The 22022-nt window shown below is 34.7% G+C and overlaps 4 protein-coding genes across 6 annotated transcripts; 1 reads left to right on the top strand and 3 right to left on the bottom strand.

The window, feature by feature from the left end:
• Positions 1–151: 151 nt before the first annotated feature.
• Positions 152–1777, top strand: PNSL1 (PsbP-like protein 2). Of its 2 annotated transcripts, none has more exons than XM_079026785.1 (7): positions 152–328; positions 402–489; positions 662–739; positions 925–998; positions 1077–1271; positions 1354–1450; positions 1557–1777. In XM_079026785.1, the coding sequence occupies exons 1-7, from the start codon at positions 281–283 to the stop codon at positions 1658–1660; spliced, it is 684 nt and encodes a 227-aa protein (XP_078882911.1). In that variant the 5' UTR covers positions 152–280; the 3' UTR covers positions 1661–1777. The 2 variants fall into 2 exon arrangements, with proteins under 2 accessions (XP_078882911.1, XP_078882910.1); XM_079026784.1 differs by having other exon boundaries at positions 153–328; positions 656–739.
• ABCB6 (P-glycoprotein 6) lies at positions 1773–8524 on the bottom strand. The gene is made up of 11 exons (XM_079026783.1): positions 7867–8524; positions 6780–6834; positions 6503–6678; positions 6227–6427; positions 5879–6138; positions 5495–5805; positions 5177–5397; positions 4757–5097; positions 3877–4658; positions 3556–3797; positions 1773–3473 (listed from the first exon to the last, which is right to left on the bottom strand). Exons 1-11 carry the CDS (start codon positions 8236–8238, stop codon positions 2244–2246), a joined length of 4191 nt encoding a protein of 1396 aa, XP_078882909.1. The 5' UTR covers positions 8239–8524; the 3' UTR covers positions 1773–2243.
• Positions 8525–13678: 5154 nt separating this feature from the next.
• Positions 13679–15142, bottom strand: RPL23AA (ribosomal protein L23AA). The gene is made up of 4 exons (XM_079026782.1): positions 15034–15142; positions 14826–14870; positions 14005–14368; positions 13679–13926 (listed from the first exon to the last, which is right to left on the bottom strand). Exons 2-4 carry the CDS (start codon positions 14836–14838, stop codon positions 13842–13844), a joined length of 462 nt encoding a protein of 153 aa, XP_078882908.1. The 5' UTR covers positions 14839–14870; positions 15034–15142; the 3' UTR covers positions 13679–13841.
• A 622-nt stretch (positions 15143–15764) lies between these two features.
• On the bottom strand, positions 15765–17430 carry LOC145088425 (uncharacterized). 2 transcript variants are annotated; one of them, XM_079026780.1, is made up of 5 exons: positions 17282–17430; positions 16891–17113; positions 16582–16670; positions 16300–16407; positions 15765–16182 (listed from the first exon to the last, which is right to left on the bottom strand). In XM_079026780.1, exons 2-5 carry the CDS (start codon positions 17072–17074, stop codon positions 15985–15987), a joined length of 579 nt encoding a protein of 192 aa, XP_078882906.1. In that variant the 5' UTR covers positions 17075–17113; positions 17282–17430; the 3' UTR covers positions 15765–15984. The 2 variants fall into 2 exon arrangements, with proteins under 2 accessions (XP_078882906.1, XP_078882905.1); XM_079026779.1 differs by having other exon boundaries at positions 16891–17085.
• Between the last annotated feature and the right edge of the window lie 4592 nt (positions 17431–22022).

Raw genomic sequence — 22022 nt, 5'->3', positions numbered from 1 at the left:
ACAAGAAAATGAAAAAATGAAAACTTGGACCACATATCACATTTGTTACTCGGTGTCGCAATTTACCCTACAAATTACCAACCATTACACACATACAAATAATAATAAAAAATTAAAAAAAAATAATAAATACAAGTCTAATCCAAAAGACCCCCAACCAGACACAAACTGGACTCAGTATCCACACATGTAATATCCATTCATCAACTCGAATAAATTAAGTAACTGCTGCCTGCTGCCATGGAGATGTAACAAACGCCTTCTTCCAAACAGCACAACAATGGCGGTTTCATCACTTCCATTCTCATCGCCTACCTTATCCACAAGGGTCCGTTTCCATTTATTATTTTTCTTTTTAGTGTTTTGAATATAATTTCAATCAGTTTATTTTTGTTTTGCAGTTGAATCTACCATTGAAGCCTTCTTGTTCTTCATGTTCTTGGCCAACCATCATTGCATCCTCAAAAAATTCATCTCTTGATCAACAAAGTAAGCTTTTTATGGTTCTTTGAAATGTTTATTCTCTGTGAAACAACACTTATCGTATTATCTCTCTTTTTATAATGTATTCATCTGCCATTTTTTTTTAAACAAGTTGAGCTTTTGTGAACTGAAAATTTTAGAGTCGTTTAAGCATGAAAATTTTGTGAAACAGCATCAGGAAATTGCAAGAGAAGATCACTACTAATAGGAGTTGGAGCTTCAAGTTTATTGCCTACAAAACTTCTATTGGCTCAAGGTTTATCATTTTTCATATATACCCCAATCAATTTCATATAACTTTGTATGAAAATAAAAATGCTAAACAATGCAACTTTGGAAATGGAAATGAAAAGTTTATATAATGTATCATTCATTCTATTGTGATTCCATTCTTTTATTAGTCTTACACAGACAAAACTATTGCATTGTTGATGTTCACAGAGAAACCAGCAAACTATGATGAATTTGTTGACTTACAAGATGGTTACTCCTATTATTATCCCTCAGATTGGAGGGTGAGTTATACTATAAGCCTTGCGACCTTGATGTTTATCTTTTTCAGAAGTCGAGATATTTATGATCCAATTTTTCAGGAATTTGATTTTAGAGGACATGATTCAGCATTCAAAGATCGATATTTGCAACTACAAAATGTGAGGCTTAGTTTCATACCAACCGATAAAACAGACATCCAGGATATGGGCCCCATCGAGAAGGTTGTAGCCAATTTGGTGAAGCATGTTTACTCCACACCAACTCAAGTCCCGGATGTATTTGATATGCAAGAGGTCTGAATCTTTTTTCTCAAATCATGACACATGTACATTATTAGTACATATGCTTATTCTAATCTATCGCCTATAAGTGCAGAGGACCACAGATGGTAAAAGATATTACACGTTTGAGTACACGCTAACATCTCCAAACTTCTCCCGTGCAGCCTTTGCAACCATAGCAGTCGGCAATGGTAAGACAACACCCAACATGACATGATATAACGGAAGAGATTGTAAATTATTGTATTTGACATGCATTGAACTTAAACTCACACAAACAATGATTCGTGCAAACAGGGAGATACTACACGCTAATTGTTGGAGCAAATGAGCGAAGATGGAGAAGAGTGAGAAACCAGCTTAAAGTGGTGGCGGACTCATTCAAGGTGCTCGATATCTGATATTGAGTGATATCGTCTGTATATTTAGTTTTCCAAAGTACAATCCACAAAGCCTAATGTACTCTTAAAGCAGCATACAAGCAGTAACAGAAAAAAAAAATTAAAATTAAAATTCAATCAATCTAAACCTCTTTATATACAGAAGGATTACAATAAATACGTTTACTTAATCCTTTGTAAGCCTCATCAAATTCGAAAAAATATACAAATGTACAAAAAAAGTCCGACCATAGAAACAGAATCACACTGACAAAAATAGAAAAGAAAAACAAAAGCAAACAAACACCTCGACACTAAATTCTATCATCAACACAAATCAATATATCATGGAGAGACAGCAAGATTCTAACCTGCCTCCGAACGAATATGCAATCTGACCTGTCCTAACAAACTACCCCAACTGTAAATGCTATATCCACCACCACCGCCGCCAACTCCCGCCACCTGCCACCACTCTTCACGTTCCATCTGTAAGCTCTTTCAGAACCGAAGACGGATGACATTACAAATAATAAATTTAACAATGTGCATGTATATATCCATATCCATTTTGTTGAATTCATCAATCACGAAGCCCACACATCTACACAAGTCTATGCTGACGAATCCCCTTTCCAAAATGCGGTTGCATTAACCGAACATACAAACCATTTTTCCCCATTAAAGAGTCATGGGACCCTTCCTCAACAATCCTACCACCATTAAGAACCACAATGTTGTCCACATGTTTCATCATAACAGCTCTATGAGCTATCAAAATAGTGGTTTTGTTCCCCATGACTAAAGTATCAAGAGCCTCCTGAACCACACGACTCGATTCCGATTCAATTGACGAGCTCGCCTCGTCCAGTAACAAAATCGGTGCATTCTTTAAAATAACCCGGGCGATCGCGATTCTCTGCTTCTGGCCCGGGGTTAGATCCACGCCCCTCATCCCAACATGTGTGTCGTACCCGTGTGGCTGGTTGCTGATGAAATGGTGCGCGTTTGCTATTCTTGCAGCTTCTTTGATTTCGGCTTCACTCGCGTTGTGTCTCGCGTATATTATATTTTCACGAATTGTTGTTGAGAAAATGATCGGTTCTTGTTGGACTACACCAAGGTGGTTTCTCAACCATCTTACATTAAACTGTTTCAAATCGCGTCCATCCAGCATAATCTGTCCGGCAACCGGGTCGTAAAATCTCTCGATCAGTGAAATTATCGTGCTTTTTCCGGATCCCGAAACGCCAACCACCGCCACTGTCTGCCCGCCGGTCACCTTCAGACTGAAGTTACTCAGTACGAGAATCTCCGGGCGGGTCGGGTAGGAAAAGTCAACGCTTTTCAACTCGATGGATCCGTATACATTTGGTGGTTTCAAAGCGGAAGTATCGTCGGGATCAATTTTGGGTACTCTATCGATGATTTCAAATACGGATATCAAAGACTTTCTTCTTTTGAGAATGTAAGGAGCCAAGCCGAAAGGCTCCACAAGGGCAAAAGTGGCAAAAGAGAAAACCATGTACTCTTTGAGAGCGGTTGGGAGATCCATGTAATTGTTCTTCACACAGATTGCAGTGTACCAGAGAAGAAGGGCATTGCATGCGAAAAGAAGAAACTGAGAAAACCCAAAAGCAAAACCGATGGCCATGCCATGAAAGAAGCTCTGATAGAATATCTTGCGTAGTTGTAATCTGTAAAGCTCCATAACTTTGTTGCCAGCACAGAATGCTACCACAGTGTATATATTTCTGACAGCATCTTCAAGAACCAATGACGCTTTCCTGTGCATCTCCTGTATCCCCTTTGAAAATCCCGCTAACCATAGTTTCTGTAATTCAATTAACATATAAAGTATAAATATACGCGTGTTATTTTTTGATAATTTGACAAGGAAAAGATTAAGCAAAAACCTGAGCAATGGCGGATAGGGTAAGAACAGGCAATGTGGCTAATGCTACAAGTGCTAATCGCCAATGGAGAAGCATTCCGATTAATATTGCAACCATAACAGCTGCACTATCTTGTATGAGTATAGAAAGTCGGTTGCTAAAAGCTGCTCTCACAAATGTTGCATCGTTTGCTAATCGCATGGACAACGTGTCTGCACTGTTCTCTTCTTCATCAAACCATCCAACTTCATTTCGAAGCATTGCTGAAAATTATAAAAGAAACAAATTATTTATAATTCGCACTCATTAGTCAAAAACTACTTGCTAAAAAAAGTTACTAACCAGAAAACATCATTCTCCTAACTCGTTCAGTCATTTTCTCCCCCATGATACCGAAGTAAAAGTGTTGTAAGAAGTTTGCGATTACAGTGACAACACCCATGCAGGCAATGATTAAGCACCACTTGTCAACTTCATCGTGTATTTTGTGTCTTCTGTCGTTTTCGTTACGATAATAAGCTGTAACAATTAGTGCAATGACATAAGCGAGAAGAGGGTTGAAAGAACCGAATATAGCAGCACCCGTGCTTCCTAAAACAGCATAAAGCCATTCAGCCAAACTTAATTCCACAAGTCTCCAAATTGATGGTTCTTTCTTTTTTTGTTTTTCTTTTACTGCTTGTTGTACTCTAATTGGCTTTTCAAGAGCATTATTAGGTCGACTGAAGGTTTGTGAATGTGAGCGTTCGCTTTGCGGGTCGGAGGTCAACAATGGTGAAATGGGGGATTCCGGGTTTGACCCGTTTGATGGTTGTCTACGGATAGCATGAACATCGATTTTTGGTAATTCGGGTAATCTTTTTTCGAAACTGTCTTGTCTTTTGATTGATGGTTCTTTGTTTGTTCCATCCATGGATAATCCGTTTTCTTTTTCTGCAGGGCTCGGGTTTCTTGGTGATTCGTGTGACCCGTAAGCTGAATCGGGTCTTGTTCCGTGTAAGTTTGAAGCTCGTTGAAGTGATGGCGATTTTGCAAATTTTGGAGATGATGATTCTTGATAGTTATCTGTAGAATCTTTTTCGATTTGGAATGCTTGAGTCTCATTGTATGTTCTCACTGGCATCCTATAAACAAATATTCAAAGCATTGAAAATCAATCACAAAATAACAGAAGAATATTGTTAATTTGTTATTGGAGACTTGGGGTGGGAGTGGGGTCTACCTTCTTGGGAGTTTAGCTGCTTCTTCACATCTTAGAAGCTCTGCATATAACCCATCTGAGGCGATTAGTTCATCGTGGGTCCCGACCTCCATTAACTGACCATCTTCCATTACAGCTATGAAGTCAGAGTTTCTTATTAGACAAAGTCTACGAGCAATGATGATGGTTGATCGGCCTAACATAAGAAGATCAAGAGCCTCTTGAACAGATCTTTCAGCTTCAAAGTCAAGTCCACCAGTGACTTCATCAAGAAGAAGAATAGAAGGATTTGAAAGAACTGCCCTTGCAACAGAAAGTCTTATTTTCTGTTCTTCTGTTAATGATAAACCAGCCCTACCTACCTGAAAGTATACAAATGTTCTTTTAAGGAATTTTAAGTGATAGAATTACGTTTTTAATCCTTAGACTTTAGAATTCTACCTGTGTGTCATATCCTTTCTCTAGTGAGGTGATAAACGTATGTGCATGCGCGATTTTAGCAGCATCTTCTATTTGAAGTGTTGTGGCATCTCTACCATAAGCAATATTGTCTCTTATACTCAAGCTTAACAAAGCAGGTTCTTGAGTGACTAAGCCAATTTGACTTCTTAGCCATTCCAATTTCAGATTCTTGATATTCTCACCATCCAAAAGAACTTCACCTGAACAACAGTAGATAAAAGAAATCAAGGGTGGGGTTTTGTTATATATGCAAAAAAGATTAATATCATAATTTAGAAATTATGCAAAGTTTGATACCTAAAGTAGGATCATAGAACCGTTCCATGAGGGGTATAATACTACTTTTACCAGACCCATTTCTTCCCACAAGTGCCACTGTTTTTTTGGCAGGGACAGTTAGGTAAAATCCACTTAAGATAGGAATTTCGGGACGCGACAAGTAACTGAAATACACATTCCGGAATTCGATATTCCCTTGAACAGAAGAAAGAGTGTTTCCATCATGATCAACAGAAGAAGATGATCGGCTAATCATTTCAAAAAGCCGATATGCAGCGATTCTTCCTTGCTCAAATGAATAGAAATTGGTTGCAGCTTGATTCAGCCCACTGTGGAAACCAAATGTCAGAATGAAAGTAAGAAAAAAAGGGGGAAACAAAAAAAGATTTTCAAGAAACTTACAGGCCACTTAAAATGATAGCAAAGAGAGCAGTTACAATTTCTCCACCATGAGCATGTCTATGTGTAACCAAAAACCTTCCAACATAAAGTTGCAAAGCACAAGAGCAAATTGCAAGCCCATATGTGAAGCCAAGTCCAAGTCCTTGTACAAGACTAATCAATATACCATATCTTAAAGTAGCTTGTAGTGAAGCTGCATAGGAATATTTTGCTAAGGTTTCGTTTGTAAAAGCATACAATGTCCTAACATATGAAACAGCCTGCAAATTTCAACAAAAAAAATGTTATAATATTACAACTAACAATTTTTAAGTTAATTTTAGTTGACCAAAGGGGAAATGAAGAAACCTGTTCAGCAACACTTGCTGCTTCAGCATATGCATCTTGAATATTCTCAGCAAGTCTATGGAGAAATATATTTGATATTCCTCCTGCAGCCACAATAAAGGGTCCAGTTAATAAAGTGAGGCCTGCAATTTGCCAACAGTTGAGGAATCCAATTGCAAGGCCACTGAAGAATGTAGCCATGTTATGAATGTAATTTCCAACCTGCAACAATAAAATTAATCAGATAAATCAAGGGACTATGTACTAATCGCAATAAGAAAATAATTGTGGACCTACTTTTTCACTAAGGGCAGATTGGATAAGTAATACATCACTTAACACTTGGCTCACAATGTCTCCATTGTTTCCATAAGTATCAAAGAAACTCATATCTTGATTAAGTAGTACTTGCACGTATCTTGACCTGATAACAGCTGTCTGCCTTTCTCCCGTAAGAATCCAACATGAAACCTCTGAATGCAAAAGTAATTAGAAACAACAGCTGATAATGAGAATCATTTAAGTAAAAGTGAAAGAGAAATGGAACTATCTGATTAGAATTTAGAGTATTTACCTATCCAACCAGCAGCAAAAACACCACCAGCAATATAAACAAGGGTGAGGGCAAGCTGCAAATATTGTGAAAGAATGTCATTTGTGGCAAAAAAAAAAAAGAATCCAATTGTGTCATAAATATATGAATTAACTAATTCTTTAACTATGCTTTTCTTCTTCTCTTCTATCTAAAATCTAAATTGTATCCATTTACTATCAACCCCTCCTCATCATTCACAAAATAACTAATATGAAAGCTTAAATTCTCTTCTACCACTAAGCAAAGGTTGCCATATGCTAGCCTCTAGGATGCACTGCTAAACACCATTCCCTAGCTTTCAATATACCTAGATCTTGAACTTCAAATGCACCATTAACTACCTAATTCTACAGAATGTAAAGATACTATTAGCAAATAACATCTAATCTACTTTTTGTTATAGTCCACATTGTCTTTAATCCCCAATATAAAGCTTTCCATGACTAAAATAACCAGTGGTACTATCAATCTCCTAAGAGAACCATCATAGACAAATCATGACAGTATTACCTTCTAATACTACATTCCTACAATGAATATAAAACTAAAGTTTATGGTAATTCCGTATGGATTTCTTATCTATAACGATATCAGTTTGTAAGGAGGTAGTAGCTTGATGATCCCTTCACCATGCATATTTGATCACTAAACCTCATAAAAGCCACATTAAACTTCTCTCATTCTAAAAAAAATAACATTATTGGCATCACTAGTTACTCAATTTTCCCTGGAGAAGTCAATTACTTACTGCTTCAGAATATATTTCTTAATGCTGAACCAAAATGAGCACTAAAAATGACATGGTGCTACTTTTTCCATTATCATTTGCCGTTTTTAATGACAGCTTACCATCATGACAACCACTATTAGAGGTCACAAGATTTTTAGGAAGTTTAGAAGAAGAACTTCTTCTATGTTATTTTACTTCTTTACTATTGTGAGAATAAAACGGATTACAAATTAAAAAACAGCAGCAACAGCAGAATCAGTACTTCTAAGTTATAACTCAGGTATAAAAACTAGCCAAGTAAAATGGTTAATAACTTTCAAATTAAAATCAACTTGCCTCTTTGAACCTATCAAAAAGCAAATCCGGGTTCTCCTCGCCGTGACCTAACAACTGAACAATTTTGGCAAAGTAATGCAAGTAAACAACCAGTGCTGTCCCATGCGCCGCCGCAGCAATCGATCCAACCACCATAAGCACCCAATCTAACCTATCAGCACACACAAACAGCTTGGAGAACGGTACAGCAGCTGGAGGCGGCTCGATCTCCTCTGACTCCTCCATTTCCTCTTCAGCTTCAACAGGTAAAGCATCGTTACTTATGTCCATGTAAGGCGACGGTGACTCTGGCGGCTCTGAGACCTCCGATACCGGCGTTAAAGGCTGTATGTGTGGTGGGGACCACCCAAACAACCCTCTCGATATCATCATCTTGTTGAATTTTCACAAACCCTCGAACCAAAACCCAAAATTAAAACTCTCTCAAAACCCTAAAAATAACCATCAAAATGAAAATTGAGATGAAATCGATGAGCCGAATTGTGAAGAGATTATTCGGCTACTGAAATTGTGATGAAGATTTACACTTTCCTTCTCTCCAACTTTCTCTCGCACACACGATTTGGGGTGTGTGAAAGAAAGCATAAAAGAGAGAATCGGCGTCGTCCGATTTTGTGACTCGGTCAAATAAGGCGTGAAAGGAGAGAGAGTTGACTCGGGAACCGAAGTTTCTTTTGGGTTTTTTCTGTTAGTTGTACACCTTCGTACGTCGTCGTTTGTTTTAGTATGAAAATTGGATGTGTCCAAAAATGACCTCTAAGTTTGGGATCTCTTACATATTGGTCAATGTCACTTTATTACACCAAGAAATGACAATTTATTGATTGTAAGTTTGGGGCCTCTAAGCTTTGAGTTTTTTAACATCTATAAAACCACATAAGGTATGATAATTTTTTTGTCTTCTTACTCCATGACATAGTTAAGCTGGCTCGATGTGACAAGATAACATATCTATATTTGAGTATATCATTGGCTACATCAAGTTTTATCTAAGAGAAATCAAATATATTTTTATTTTTTCTTTCTATTGTGTGCATATATATTTAAGATTTTGATACTTATCGTACTTAATAAAATTAATAAATTTTTTATTACTTTTATCATCATCTAAAAATGGTATGACGATGGGTATGAATAAAAAAATAGGAAGATATTTAATTTTTCTTTATTTAATTGTAGTTTTACTCATCTATGGTGTCTTTTTTGCTAAGTAATTAATTTCTGAATCTACAAACTATTCAATACATATTTACCAGCCACGTGATATTTTTTTTTGCGGTCAATATGATATGATTTGGTTTGTATTACTGGAAATAAATCTTTGAGGTTTGAATAAATTTATATCTTATGTCAATTTGCACATTCATATAATATATCTAAATTTAAAACATTTAAGTTACATGAAAATGTTTATATAAGTTACTTTACTTGGTCCTTTGATGATGTCAAAAGGTGGTGGCGTGGTGTATGTGTTTCCTTTATAAAATTGCTTATGCAATACAAGTAAATTATTTTGAATCCAACCTCATCTATTGTGACAAACAAAATGTGAGAAATGATTAAATCAGAAGGGTTCTTTTAGGCAAAATAAAAAAAATAAAACAAGTGCCAATTAATTAAAAAATATTCATTTTATCAAATGTCTACTTCTTCATCATAATAACATTAGGTATCTAATAAATCACTCGGTTGAGTTGGTTGACCTACATTAGGTTTCTTGTAGAAACAGAGATTATTTCGTTGCAAGTTGTTTTCAGATATGTATATTTTTGTTAGGAATAACAACTCATAAAAACAAAAAACACATTTGCACCAATAAATACAAGGTTTGAATGGTGAATGATTGAAAGTGGAGGGCGTATAATGCAACTTTTTATTTTGTAGTGAAAAGAGGTTCGTGAAGGCAGTTTTGGTGATCCCAGTCCTCGAGGACAGCTGTCCGGTGAACAGTGGATGACGGAATTAGCAAAAAGCGGTGTAGGTAACAGGGAAGTTTTCCCGTATTTTTGGTTTTAAATTTAATTATGTTCAAAAATAATAATTAAAAAAGGTGGGGGCATGATGATTGAAGGCTGCCAGTCCATTTTATCTGTTGCATTTGCTCTTTTATGGAACTTTTATTTGATGACATATCATTCATCCCCTATTAAAAAAAAAAAAACCCCATAATTTCTATTTTTCTTTTATTTTCATCCACATCTTTGCAAAAGTTTTAATACTAGCTTTTTTAATTTAGTATTCTGATTTTAATACACTAATATATTAAGAATTACCCGTTCAAAAACAAATTTGATTGATTTACCATCAAATAAAATATTGATTAACAAAATTCAGAATGTGTTTTTTTAGTAACCGGATTTTTCAATTGATTAAAAACGTAGAACATAATGTAGCTAAACATTTTATTATGAAATTATAATTTCTTAGATGATAAAAGGGAGGTACCTTCACATATAATTTATTTATTATTTTATAAGCAAAAGGGATAATGATTTTTGAAAAGAAATGATTTTTTAATATGGAATGTATAATTTTTATATTGAAGCCATTCATACCACGCATATCTCTATATATCTCTATTCTCTCACGTTCTCAATTTTCTAAACAACTTCTTAATTTATTTACAATATTTTTGTAATTTATTTTTATAATCCCACACAAAATTGCAACCACTTGGACCCAATTAATTATTCAACTTTAATGATATTTTACTTATTAATGTTATATATGTATCTATATATTTATAAACACTGGATATGCTTTTTAACTAAAAAGCTAACATTTTGATGTACATGCATTTAATAATCATTGACATTAGAATAAACAATTTAGCCAAAATTATTGATTTGTTTTCATCATTAAGATTCATCTATCATGTTTACCAAGTTGTTCTGTAATTTTATTAACCTAAAAAGTAGTCAAAATCAATAATACTATAACTAAGTAAACAATTAAATAAAAATCGTATTAGATTAAATACACGCAACCATTAAATATTAATCTTTTTAGTTGTACAAGTGGCAATTGTAATCCCTAATATTTAACTTAAGTGTGAGTTGTAGTTTTGTAAGCATTCGATTCTATATGCCGGGAGCGACAACTTTTGTTGGGAATGCACAAAAGGATCCTTGTGGTATGGTTGCTTTGAGACGAGATCAATAATTTGCTTTCTTGGGATATAGACAGATTAGGTGCTAGCTGGTGGTTTCAGACAATCAGGAAAAGAAAGCGAGAGCAACAACTTTTGTTGTCTCTGATGTATCCCAACTAGGAAAATGATGGATTTTGTATTTATGAACGATTTTTGCGATGAATTGACTGTTGGGGTTTACAGACGAGAAGTGTAGTAATCCATTTGTTTCTAGATAGGAAGTTGGTGTTTTTGCTTATGCATCTGCATGAAATTCTTATTAATGATGGATTAGTTTCGAGTTTTTGTTATGTTTTGTATGTGTTACTTTATCCTACATATTGTAGGATATTAGAACCATACATAAATTGCATAAACTTTCCCAATCTATTACATCAAAACATAATGTAAAACTTGTTGGTCACATGTTGCATATGGGCTAAAATCGGGACAAAGCTAAAATACAATATCACCCATAAATAGAAGGGTTATTGTCACTGTAGCCCAACAATGTTTAGTATATTTGTTTAAAAGGTCCCTCGTGACTTTTTTTTGCCTTTTAGGGGTACGAACTTATGTTTTACCGTTTTAAAAGGTACCTTTACCCGTTTTAGAAGGTAACCCTACCTTGTCATCTGCCAACTAAGTTGGTGAGTCAACACAGACTCGCTACTGATTTGACTCGATGCCACATGTGCAATGATTAATGATCATGTATTAATGACCGTCATTTATTTCCACCAACACCCCTAAACAACCTGTTTCATCACCATCACCATGATACCACTGCTTTTTAAGATCAGATCAAGAATAAATTGCAGTTGGACTTCAATAAGAATCAATTAGTTGAGAAGCTCCAAAGATTGAAAAAGAAGTGCCAAAATGTTCTCAGTAACATCAGTTCTGACAAAGAATATGTCTTCAAGAGCGCCCATATCACTTTTGAGATATCATCTAAGATATGGAGCTCTGAAGTTGCTCTCGTATCCACTCCTGCAACTACAGATGTTGCCAGATTCGAAGACTTGGAACCCAAATACATACCCGTTTATCAATACCTCACATAGCTTGACTAGCAATTTACAAAAATACCTTTCATTTCTATCATCTACTACAGGAAACGGGTGTTACGGGGACCAGTTTCTTCACAGGTCCTCATCTGGGTCAAAAGAAGTATTTGATTATCGAAACTGCAAAAAGATTGATGATGGGTCCCAAAAGAAAATTAAAGGTTCAAACTTTATGGATTTAACAAATACTACTACTAAGGGTATGGGCTTGAATACTATTCAGATTTTGTCTGATAATGAAGACGATTCAAGAAAATGCGATCAAACTGTGTTTCCATGGCTTAAATCTGAACAGGGTATCTTTAAAAATGGTGATGTAGCAAAGGAGAAAGATAATAAAAAGTCATTAGGGTTTTCAGTTTTTGGGAACTTTTGTAAAAATGATGCTTCTTCTTATGTTTCGACCTCTGCATCAATTAAAAAAGAGGGATCAACATCAATGTAGATTGGGGTGATGTGATTGATGAGAAACATATTGACGGGGAAAAACAGATGCAGGAATCAAGAATTTCAAGAATCATTTTGATTTGAATTCGTCTGTGACAGAAGATGATGATATGTTAGTTATAGTTACAACAGATTGAAGGAGTTTGCTCGATGGATTGCAAGAAGAAATGAACTCCCAAATGGAGATATGATGAATGATGATGTAGATGGTGTTCTTCAATCTGTCAAGCCAATTTACCAGGTGGATATCCATATATTTAACATGTTTCAAGTTAACCAATTATTCAGGTCAATCAATTACACCTATGTGGCAACCGACTTGGACTATTTTTAATATACGTGGCATTTTACAACTAATGATTAAGAAGGGGTTAACCTGGTGACCCCTTCACATTTTTTATAATAACCTTTTAAAACGGTAAAGTACAAGTTCGTACCCCTAAAAGGTAAAAAAAAAAAAGTCACGGGAGACCTTTTAAACCAATATACTAAACATTGTTGTGCTATAATGACAATAACCCTAAATAGAATGGCAAGGTAACTAATTAATGTTTGAGAAATTTGCTACGTACTCCAATAGAAGATCCTAAAGCCACCCCTGCAATAGAGCCTACATCATTAAGCGCCCCAATACAAATTCATCTCTCATTCATCACCTCACACATAAATATGGAGCATACAAGTTGGTGATGTCGAAGATGTTTGAGGTCAAAGGAGAACTATAGACCAAGCTTATTATTGTTTGCGCATTTGAAAAACTACATTAAGCTTGTTGTATCTGAAGGTTTTTTGTCATGCAACAGATTGACTAAAAAGGAAACACACGCATTAGAAACGGGTTATTGTCACTCGAGAAAATGACTAGATGTATGGTATCTTATTCTCTTTATTCCATTTAATTAAATTTTCATCTATAGAAAGGTGGTTTTAAAGTAGCTCAATGGACCCAAATTCATTGGAAATCTAACCATATGGGTGATGCAGCTCACCTCCCTCAACTTGTATCATCAATTGTATCTTTCACATCCACATCACCTAAATTTTATTTTAACCCAAAAACAGATTTCCAATAACATACATTTCTTCAACCACAAAACTAGTCTCAACTAAAAGCTCAAGATTGAATGAAACTAATAAGATCAAAGGAAAGAAAGTAACAAGGAAATCAACATAACAAAATAACTCCAACCATAAAAGTATGATCCATTAACAAAATTGAATCCAGAATTAAAAGCAAACAAAAATAAATTTAGTTCACCTATTCAAGACAATAAAACTAACAATAGAGTTGATACGACAATCCCCTTTTTGACTTTAAAACAACTTACTTAGATGATTCCAATCTTGTTTGCAACATCCAAGGCATCATAATCTGGAGTTAACCGAACATATGCCTTCTTTGTTCCATCAGGTCTGTGTTTCAACAAACAAACATTAAAAATATGCAAAACCAAGCGTTTAAAAATTTGTTTCATTTAAAAAAAAACATACCTGATCAAGGTGTTGACTTTCTTGGTCTGGATGTCATACATCTTCTTGACTGCATCTTTGATTTTCTTCTTGTCAGCACGGATGTCAACAATGAAGACAAGGGTATTATTGTCTTCAATTTTCTTCATTGCAGATTCTGTGGTCAAAGGGTATTTCAAGATCTGGTAGTGGTCTAATTTGTTTCTTGGTGGAGCACTGATGCGTGGGTACTTGGGATTTCTGTCTGTCTTTAGTGTCCTTGGGCGGTGAAAGGTAACCTTGGTTCTGATCTTCTTGGCTTTCTTTTTGAATGTTGAGCCAGTCTTTACAGCCTTGGCTGTCTTCAAAGCTTGTGACTTTGCATCACCTTTCTTTGTTGCATCACCTGTGAATAAGATATCCACACATCAGCTAATTTGCAAACTTATTGCTGTATAACTAAAATTTATTGTGTAGAAAACGTAACATTCGGTGTATACAATATGGAATTTACAGTTTCATGTAATGAGAAGTTCCAATTCAGACAAAAACAGTAGCTGATTTTTAAATATGAAGTAACCAGCTTTGACCTATATCTAAAACAAGGGGAAATTATCATTACCACTATTGCTATAAATCTAAGTTTGTTTCCAAAAATCTACAGGTCTTGTAGCTTAACAATGCCGTATTAACAGCAAAGAAAGCTTTAACGGAAAATGTGTTTGCTAGAGGTGAATCTATGGATGTTGATATACCAGATAAGCGTTAACTACAGTAAACCTTTGTTCCGATTTCTATTACTCAAAAACTAAACTTATCGACAAAAACATAAAATGGAATAAAAAAAAAAAGCTAACACGAACCTTTAGGCGCCATTGCTAACAGAAGCTACTCCAATAAGCTATCAACTGAAAATCAGAGAAACGGATAGGTTAGGCCTAGAAAAATATGATGATGAAAAGCAAACAAAATAGAAGACAGATCTGGATGTCATTAACATTGAGACTCCGGATGTAATTTAGAACCCTAGAAACCAAATCGAAACGAGAAACAGAAGGAGCAAACGCATACCCTGCAAAACGGTGACGAACAGAGTTACGCGCGGCAGCAACTAGGGTTTTGGTTTATGATGAGATGAGATTTATAGTAAACGAAAAGAATGTCATATAAATGGGCCAAACATTTTCCATATGTCTTCTTTCATAATTCATATAGCGCTAAGCCCAACTATCTAGCCCAATAAACCCTTGCTATTTTTTCTCCTTTTTATGGTTTTTTAGCTTGTTCTTTTTCTTTCCTTTTTAAAAATATCTGATGATATATTATAATATAATAAATAATAGTTACTTCTAATATAAAAAATAATGCACAAATGCTTTTAAGCAGTAACATAGTCAAAACATATAAAAGAGGCGAAAAAAGGATCATTAAGATTAAAATCTGAGATGTATTGGATGATAATTTTTCCACAAATTTTGCGAGGTGGTCTGCATGATTTATTTATTTTATTTTTAAATTTTAAGAAAGTACTTTTCAACTATTTAAGTGAAGTAAATTTATTATTGTGTAAAACAACTACCAAGTGAAATGTATTTGACAAAAATCATTTTGCACAATTGGTGATTATTGAATGATAATTGCTAAAAAAATGTTCAATTGGTGATATTATAACACGGATTTGTCATATTTTAGTAATTTCCCCCATGAAAGTTATACATTAGCAATCATGTACTTAGGACAAACATTACATCAAATTTACTTGGTAACTTTTTTGCTAAACATTGAACGAGTAGAAAATGACATTAACTAAACAGCACATATTAACTGCATAACAAATAACTGTCATACAAAACCCAACACATGGTAAAACTAAACCACAAACTCTTATAATACCTAAAAAAAAAAAAAAAAAAAAAAAAAATCTATCCCCACTAACAAAGAACAAAATCAAGACTTTGTATATGAACCACTCTTTTCCAAAAATGACTTCTGTAAATATATATTTATTAAATAAACACAAGCTTAGCGCGTCCCTCCTCTATTTCTTCTAGAAGAGACCACAGTCCAGCCATCAGCATCAACCATTGGTGTGGGTCCCCTCCCTGGTTCACCAACAGTCAAATGGTCAACTCCATCTTCCATATCCATTGGCTCATCCCCTGAACTTGAGCCTGAATCAGATTCATCATCATCATCATCATCATCATCACCAGTCACAACCTAACATATTACAAGAGCAAATGAGATACATAACGAAAAACAGATTTAAATAATCAGATAACTTATGAAATATTTTGAAAAAAGGGAAGAGTAATGATAAAACGAACAAAAGAGTACCTGCATGGGATGATTAGCAGTTTGAGAAGCAGATTGCCTTAGTCTTTCGATTGAGGCAAAATTACCTTCCAAACATTCTTCATGTATGATCATTAGATTCTCTGATATCTAATTACAAGAAAAAAAAATAGAAATATGATAAGAGGAAAATTGCTAAATAACTGTTAAAGAGGCCTGAAAAAGATTGTTAAAAGGATGTTCTTTCTTGCCTACAGTTTTTTCAACCATCAAAATATAACATCAATGAAAAAGAAATGGAAAAAAAAAAAAAAAAAGGATTACCTCCTCAATGCTACCATCATCGATCTCTGTATTAAGAGAGAGCATAAAATCATCAAGTAAATTCTCCAAATCATCTACATATAATGCCTCTGAAAACAGACGAAAGAAAGTATGTTAAATGAACATTGAATCACCTCTAACAAAAAAACAGGTGACCTCACTGACTTTGTATTAGATAAAGCTTAATTAAGGAAATAGAAACCAATTAATCCTCAAGAAATTACCAAATGTGAATAATTCAGAATAATACCAATTACATACATCAGAACAGAAATAAATTTTGAAGCAAAACAGAAATGTAGTAGATACCAGCAGGTCTGATTAGCCAGTGATAGATATCAAGTGCAAGTTGTTGGGCTTTCTGTCGAGTGTCACGTCCACCCCATTCGTTCTGAATAGCCATCTGAAGTGCACTCCATCGACCAAGAAGCAGATCGATACCTTCTCGAAGCTCATTAACAGCCTCAGCTGTGAGATGAGTAGGCACCACCATTGCAAATTCCCCTACAAAACCCCAACCGCCGTTATGCTCCTGATATTTTCAAGTAAAATCCGTATTCGAATTAAAAGAAAACGAAGGAATTATAGCACGAAATAGCTTGAACTACCATAACAATTTATTCCTCGAGAAATAAATGCAATGTTTTGAAATTTTAGCTAGAATATACGAACAAATTTGACAAAATAGATGATGATTTACCGATCACTAGCAAGCGGATATTAAGTTCTTCACTAGAGGAATGATGCAGGAAGAAGATGGCACCAGCGGCAGCTATGGCGTTTGTAGCGAAAGGGGGGTTTTCAAGAATTATTTTGTAAAGGGAAATAAAAAGCAAGCGTAACCAAAGTCCAAAGGGGAAAAGAAAGAAGCACCGAGCGAGCCCGTTGGCAGTTTAGCCCAATATACTAAATTAGATGGTCCCGGACGGTTTTTTTTTTTTTTTTAAGGGATAATGACTTAAATAGGTGATCTATTATTCGTTTTGTATATATTTAGTCACTGACTTATTTTTTTGTCTATATTTTTTCATTGAACTTGTTAAACCATTTAAAAAGCATCCTTATAACCTGTAATAGTAGGTTTAGCCGGTTTCCGGTATATTTGACTGCTCCGGTCATATTCTCCGGTGAGCATGATTTTACTGTCGAACTCGAGTTTGTTCTCTCCTTATGTCTCTTTGTTAGATCTAAACAAATTTTGAACATAAACCCATGTGGGTGTTCAATTTAGAAACTGAAGAACACAAACCCGGAAATCAATTCTTCATCTTCATCTTCTTGTGTTCAAACTCAAGAACACACATCACAATTTCTCACTTAAAAAGCGATTTTTGAAATGTGTGTGTATGTTAGATCAGAACACAAACCAATATCTTCAAAAATCAAACATGAAATTGCTTATGGGGTATTAACACAAATCATATATATTCCAGATTCAAGTTCATCTTCAAACTCGATTTTTGGGTTTGAAAACCCTAACTCGAGTTCGTCTTTAAGCTCGTCTAACCTTCAAGAACTCTTCAGATCTTCAAGCTCGATTTTGAAAAAACCTCCACATGTGAGTGTGTTCATCTTCAAGGTACCTAAAACACACAAACTCAATTTCTTCTTTGTTCTTGGAAATCGATTTTTGGGTTTGAAAACCCTAACTCGACTTAGGGTTGTTCTTGAGTTTGATTTTTCGTCTTTATGTACTGGAATACCAAACCAATCCTCGAGTTTGTAAGCTTCAAACAAATCGAAGGTGTGTGTATGTGTGCTCATCACGTGTGTGTATTCATCTTCATATGTGTTCAATTTCTGAAAAAAATAACTTACCCCAAGTCTGAGTTTGTGAGCATAATGTGGAAAGAATTCGAATTGTAGATGGATTCTTCTAAAATAAACTCGAGATCTAGAGTTTTTTGGATGGATTTGTTCATATGTGTTTCAGATCTTTATCTAGTTCATCAGGGTTGTTCATCGTGTTCTTGAGAGATTCTTCATATTTGAGTGTGTGTTTGTTCATAACACGAACCAGATCTAAATATGTGTATGATTTCATTTTTTGACAGATTTTCCATAAATGATTTATCAGATTTGAGTGTGTGTATACGTGGGTTAGATCAGAACATGATCCTAGGCTCAAGAAATTGTTTCAGGTTTGCTTAAGAACACTATGGCCGAAGGTTGAAGACGATGAACAGTGATCTGATGGAAAATCATGAATGTCGGAGTTTTTTAGGTCGCCGGAAAAATCAGGAACGCCGAAGAAAATGACCGGAGCTGTCAAATACGCCGGAAACCGGCTAAACCTCCAATAGCAGGTCAAAAGGGTGTTTTTTGAAGAGTTCAACAAGTTAAATGGGATAATGTAGACAAAAAAAAAACTCAATGACTTAATATGTACAAATCAAAGAATATGTTACCCTTTTAAGTCATTATCCTTTTTTTTAATATAACACATTTGGTCCAATGTTTCGGATTGTTACAGAAATGGTTTTTATGTACTGGAATACCAAACCAATCCTCGAGTTTGTAAGCTTCAAACAAATCGAAGGTGTGTGTATGTGTGCTCATCACGTGTGTGTATTCATCTTCATATGTGTTCAATTTCTGAAAAAATAACTTACCCCAAGTTTGAGTTTGTGAGCATAATGTGGAAAGAATTCGAATTGTAGATAGATTCTTCTAAAATAAACTCGAAATCTAGAGTTTTTTGGATGGATTTCTTCATATGTGTTTCAGATCTTTATCTAGTTCATTAGGGGTGTTCATCGTGTTCTTGAGAGATTCTTCATATTTGAGTGTGTGTTTGTTCATAACACGAACCAGATCTGGATATGTGTATGATTTCGTTTTTTGACAGATTTTCCATAAATGATTTATCAGATTTGAGTGTGTGTATATGTGGGTTAGATCAGAACACGATCCTAGGCTCAAGAAATTGTTTCAGGTTTGCTTAAGAACACTATGGCCGAAGGTTGAAGACGATGAACAATGATCTGATGGAAAATCATGAATGTCGGAGTTTTTGAGGTCGCCGGAAAAATCAGGAACGCCGGAGAAAATGACCGGAGCTGTCAAATACGTCGGAAACCGGCTAAACCTCCAATAGCAGGTCAAAATGATTTTTTTGAACAGTTCAACAAGTTAAATGGGAAAATGTGGACAAAAAAAACTCAATGACTTAATATGTACAAATCAAAGAATATGTTACCATTTTAAGTCATTATCCTTTTTTTTAATATAACACATTTGGTCCAATGTTTCAGATTGTTACAGAAATGGTTTTTATTTCAAACTAAATAAATAATAGGCTTTATCCCTCACACTAACACATGGTTATTTCTTACCACCAAGAACCCTCATGTGCCATGTATATCATGGTAGTTTCCTTTTTGCCACTTACATGTCATTTTCCTCTCCAAAATTGAAAACATGAATGTCCCGTACAACCACATATGTTCAAATCTAAAAACTCATGCAAAACCAAAATCACATACAAACCTTCATTTTGAACATAAATCCCAATTGAAATCTATAAAAGAAGACAAACATGATTACAATGTTCTTGAATCTTGACTAAAACCAACAAATTGAAACTTCATGATACCAAACCTACAAATTCAAACTTGGTTAACAAGATGAACCCAAACCATACATACAACTGTTTATAACAAAAAAAAAAGCACATAATGATACACTTATGTTATTTTAAACATGGTTTCGTATAGAAAATTGTTTTTGTACTGTATGCTAAATTGTCTATACGAAACCATGTTTAAAATAACATAAGTGAATCATACACACAATTTCTATAAACGAGCCTTCAATACAAAAACAATTTTTTTGAACCTCCTATTATGTATTACCAAAAATAGTTGTTGTACATTCATAAGTCATAAACATCATCAAAGCACAGATGATATTATTCATTACAACCAAACGATGACCCTTGGTCTACCATTCCTAAGATAAACATCCTTGTTTGAAATTACATTGTCGTGTCTTACAAGAAAACATTAACAACTCATTACAACAACTATGATTATTTACCATTCATAAGAAACACTAAAACAACCAAAACATAAGATAAACCTATGAAAATACATAAACCAAAAAGTAAATCCTCCAAAAGCTCTCTTAGTTGATCAAGTTTCTTTTCGTCACAACTTTTCACCTTTTGTAGCCTTACCGCCTTCACAATGACCATCACACCAGACTATCCTTCACCATCATACTACTCTTCTCCACGATAATGCACTTCTCCACTAGGAATATATAGGTGCTTCTTAGACGATGCCGACACATGTAAAAGATTAGCCTTTGATACATTTTCACCCTAGTTGTCATCAAACTAAGAAGTATAAACAAATTACTAACTTTGTGTTAACATTGCTATCTTCTCCACCACCCACCTTAATTCAACCACTTTTTACCAATTGTTTTTTTTTCATTTTTAAGCCATATTCCAAATTGTGGTCATATCATATGTAAGAATCAAGCCATGAAACTTGATTCCGTACAACCTAATCTTTTAGATTGAATTTATGTAGTTCAAGATTTCAACATTATAGACTGGATGTTGTATATTATTGGCCTGCAACTGCTTTTTGAATCTCTTGACTAGATGGATTCTCTTGTTTTGATAATCCCTTAGTCAGAAATTTCGAAAAAACAATTGTCTTTCCTTTTCATTGTATTTGTACTTCTCATTTGATAATAATATGAAACCCTAACCGCTCTATATTTTGTTAGTTTGTACTTTCGCTTATAAGGTATCAGAGCTCGGTTGATCGTCTGTACTTTCGTTTTGGGGGTGAGTTATTGTGCATCGATACTATTCACGACACTGTTCAATGGTACTATTCACGACACTGCTCATCATTATGTTTATTGTATTGTTCATCAACAATTTTCATCGTTACTGTTCATCGCATTGTTCACGTTATTGTTCATCACATTGTTCATGTTACTGTTTATTGCAATTTTGGGTATGGTTTCTTGCTCGTTTATGTATTCAGTTTGATTTGATTTGTTTGTTTCGTTGGTTTCGAGGGTTTCGTTTCTTCTGTTGGTTTTGTTGATTTCAAGATCTTGATTATTTTTGTTGCTATTCGTATTTATTGTTTAACTGATATTGAAATATGGACCCAAGAGATGATTCTCTTCAATCCATTAGTATTCAACTCGATGGCAAAAGTTATGCCTATTGGAGTTATGTTATGAAAAAATTCTTACGAGGCAAGACTGTATGGGGGATTGTTACAAGTGACAAGAAGAAACCAACATACGAGAAGGCTAATAATTATGCAACCTTACTGGATTCATGGGAGACTGATAACTCCAAGATCGTTACTTGGATTAATAATTTTGTTATCCGGTCTATTGGTAGTCAATTGGATATGACACAACAAAGGAGGTTTGGGATCACTTGGCTAGGCTGTATACTCAGTCTA

The sequence above is a fragment of the Lactuca serriola genome, chromosome 2 (assembly GCF_051521515.1).
Source record: "Lactuca serriola cultivar US96UC23 chromosome 2, Lser_US96UC23_V15, whole genome shotgun sequence".
NCBI classification, from domain to species: domain Eukaryota; kingdom Viridiplantae; phylum Streptophyta; class Magnoliopsida; order Asterales; family Asteraceae; genus Lactuca; species Lactuca serriola.
The sequence above is the reverse complement of the archived record's forward strand: the minus strand, read 5'-3'. Positions and strand labels throughout refer to the sequence as shown.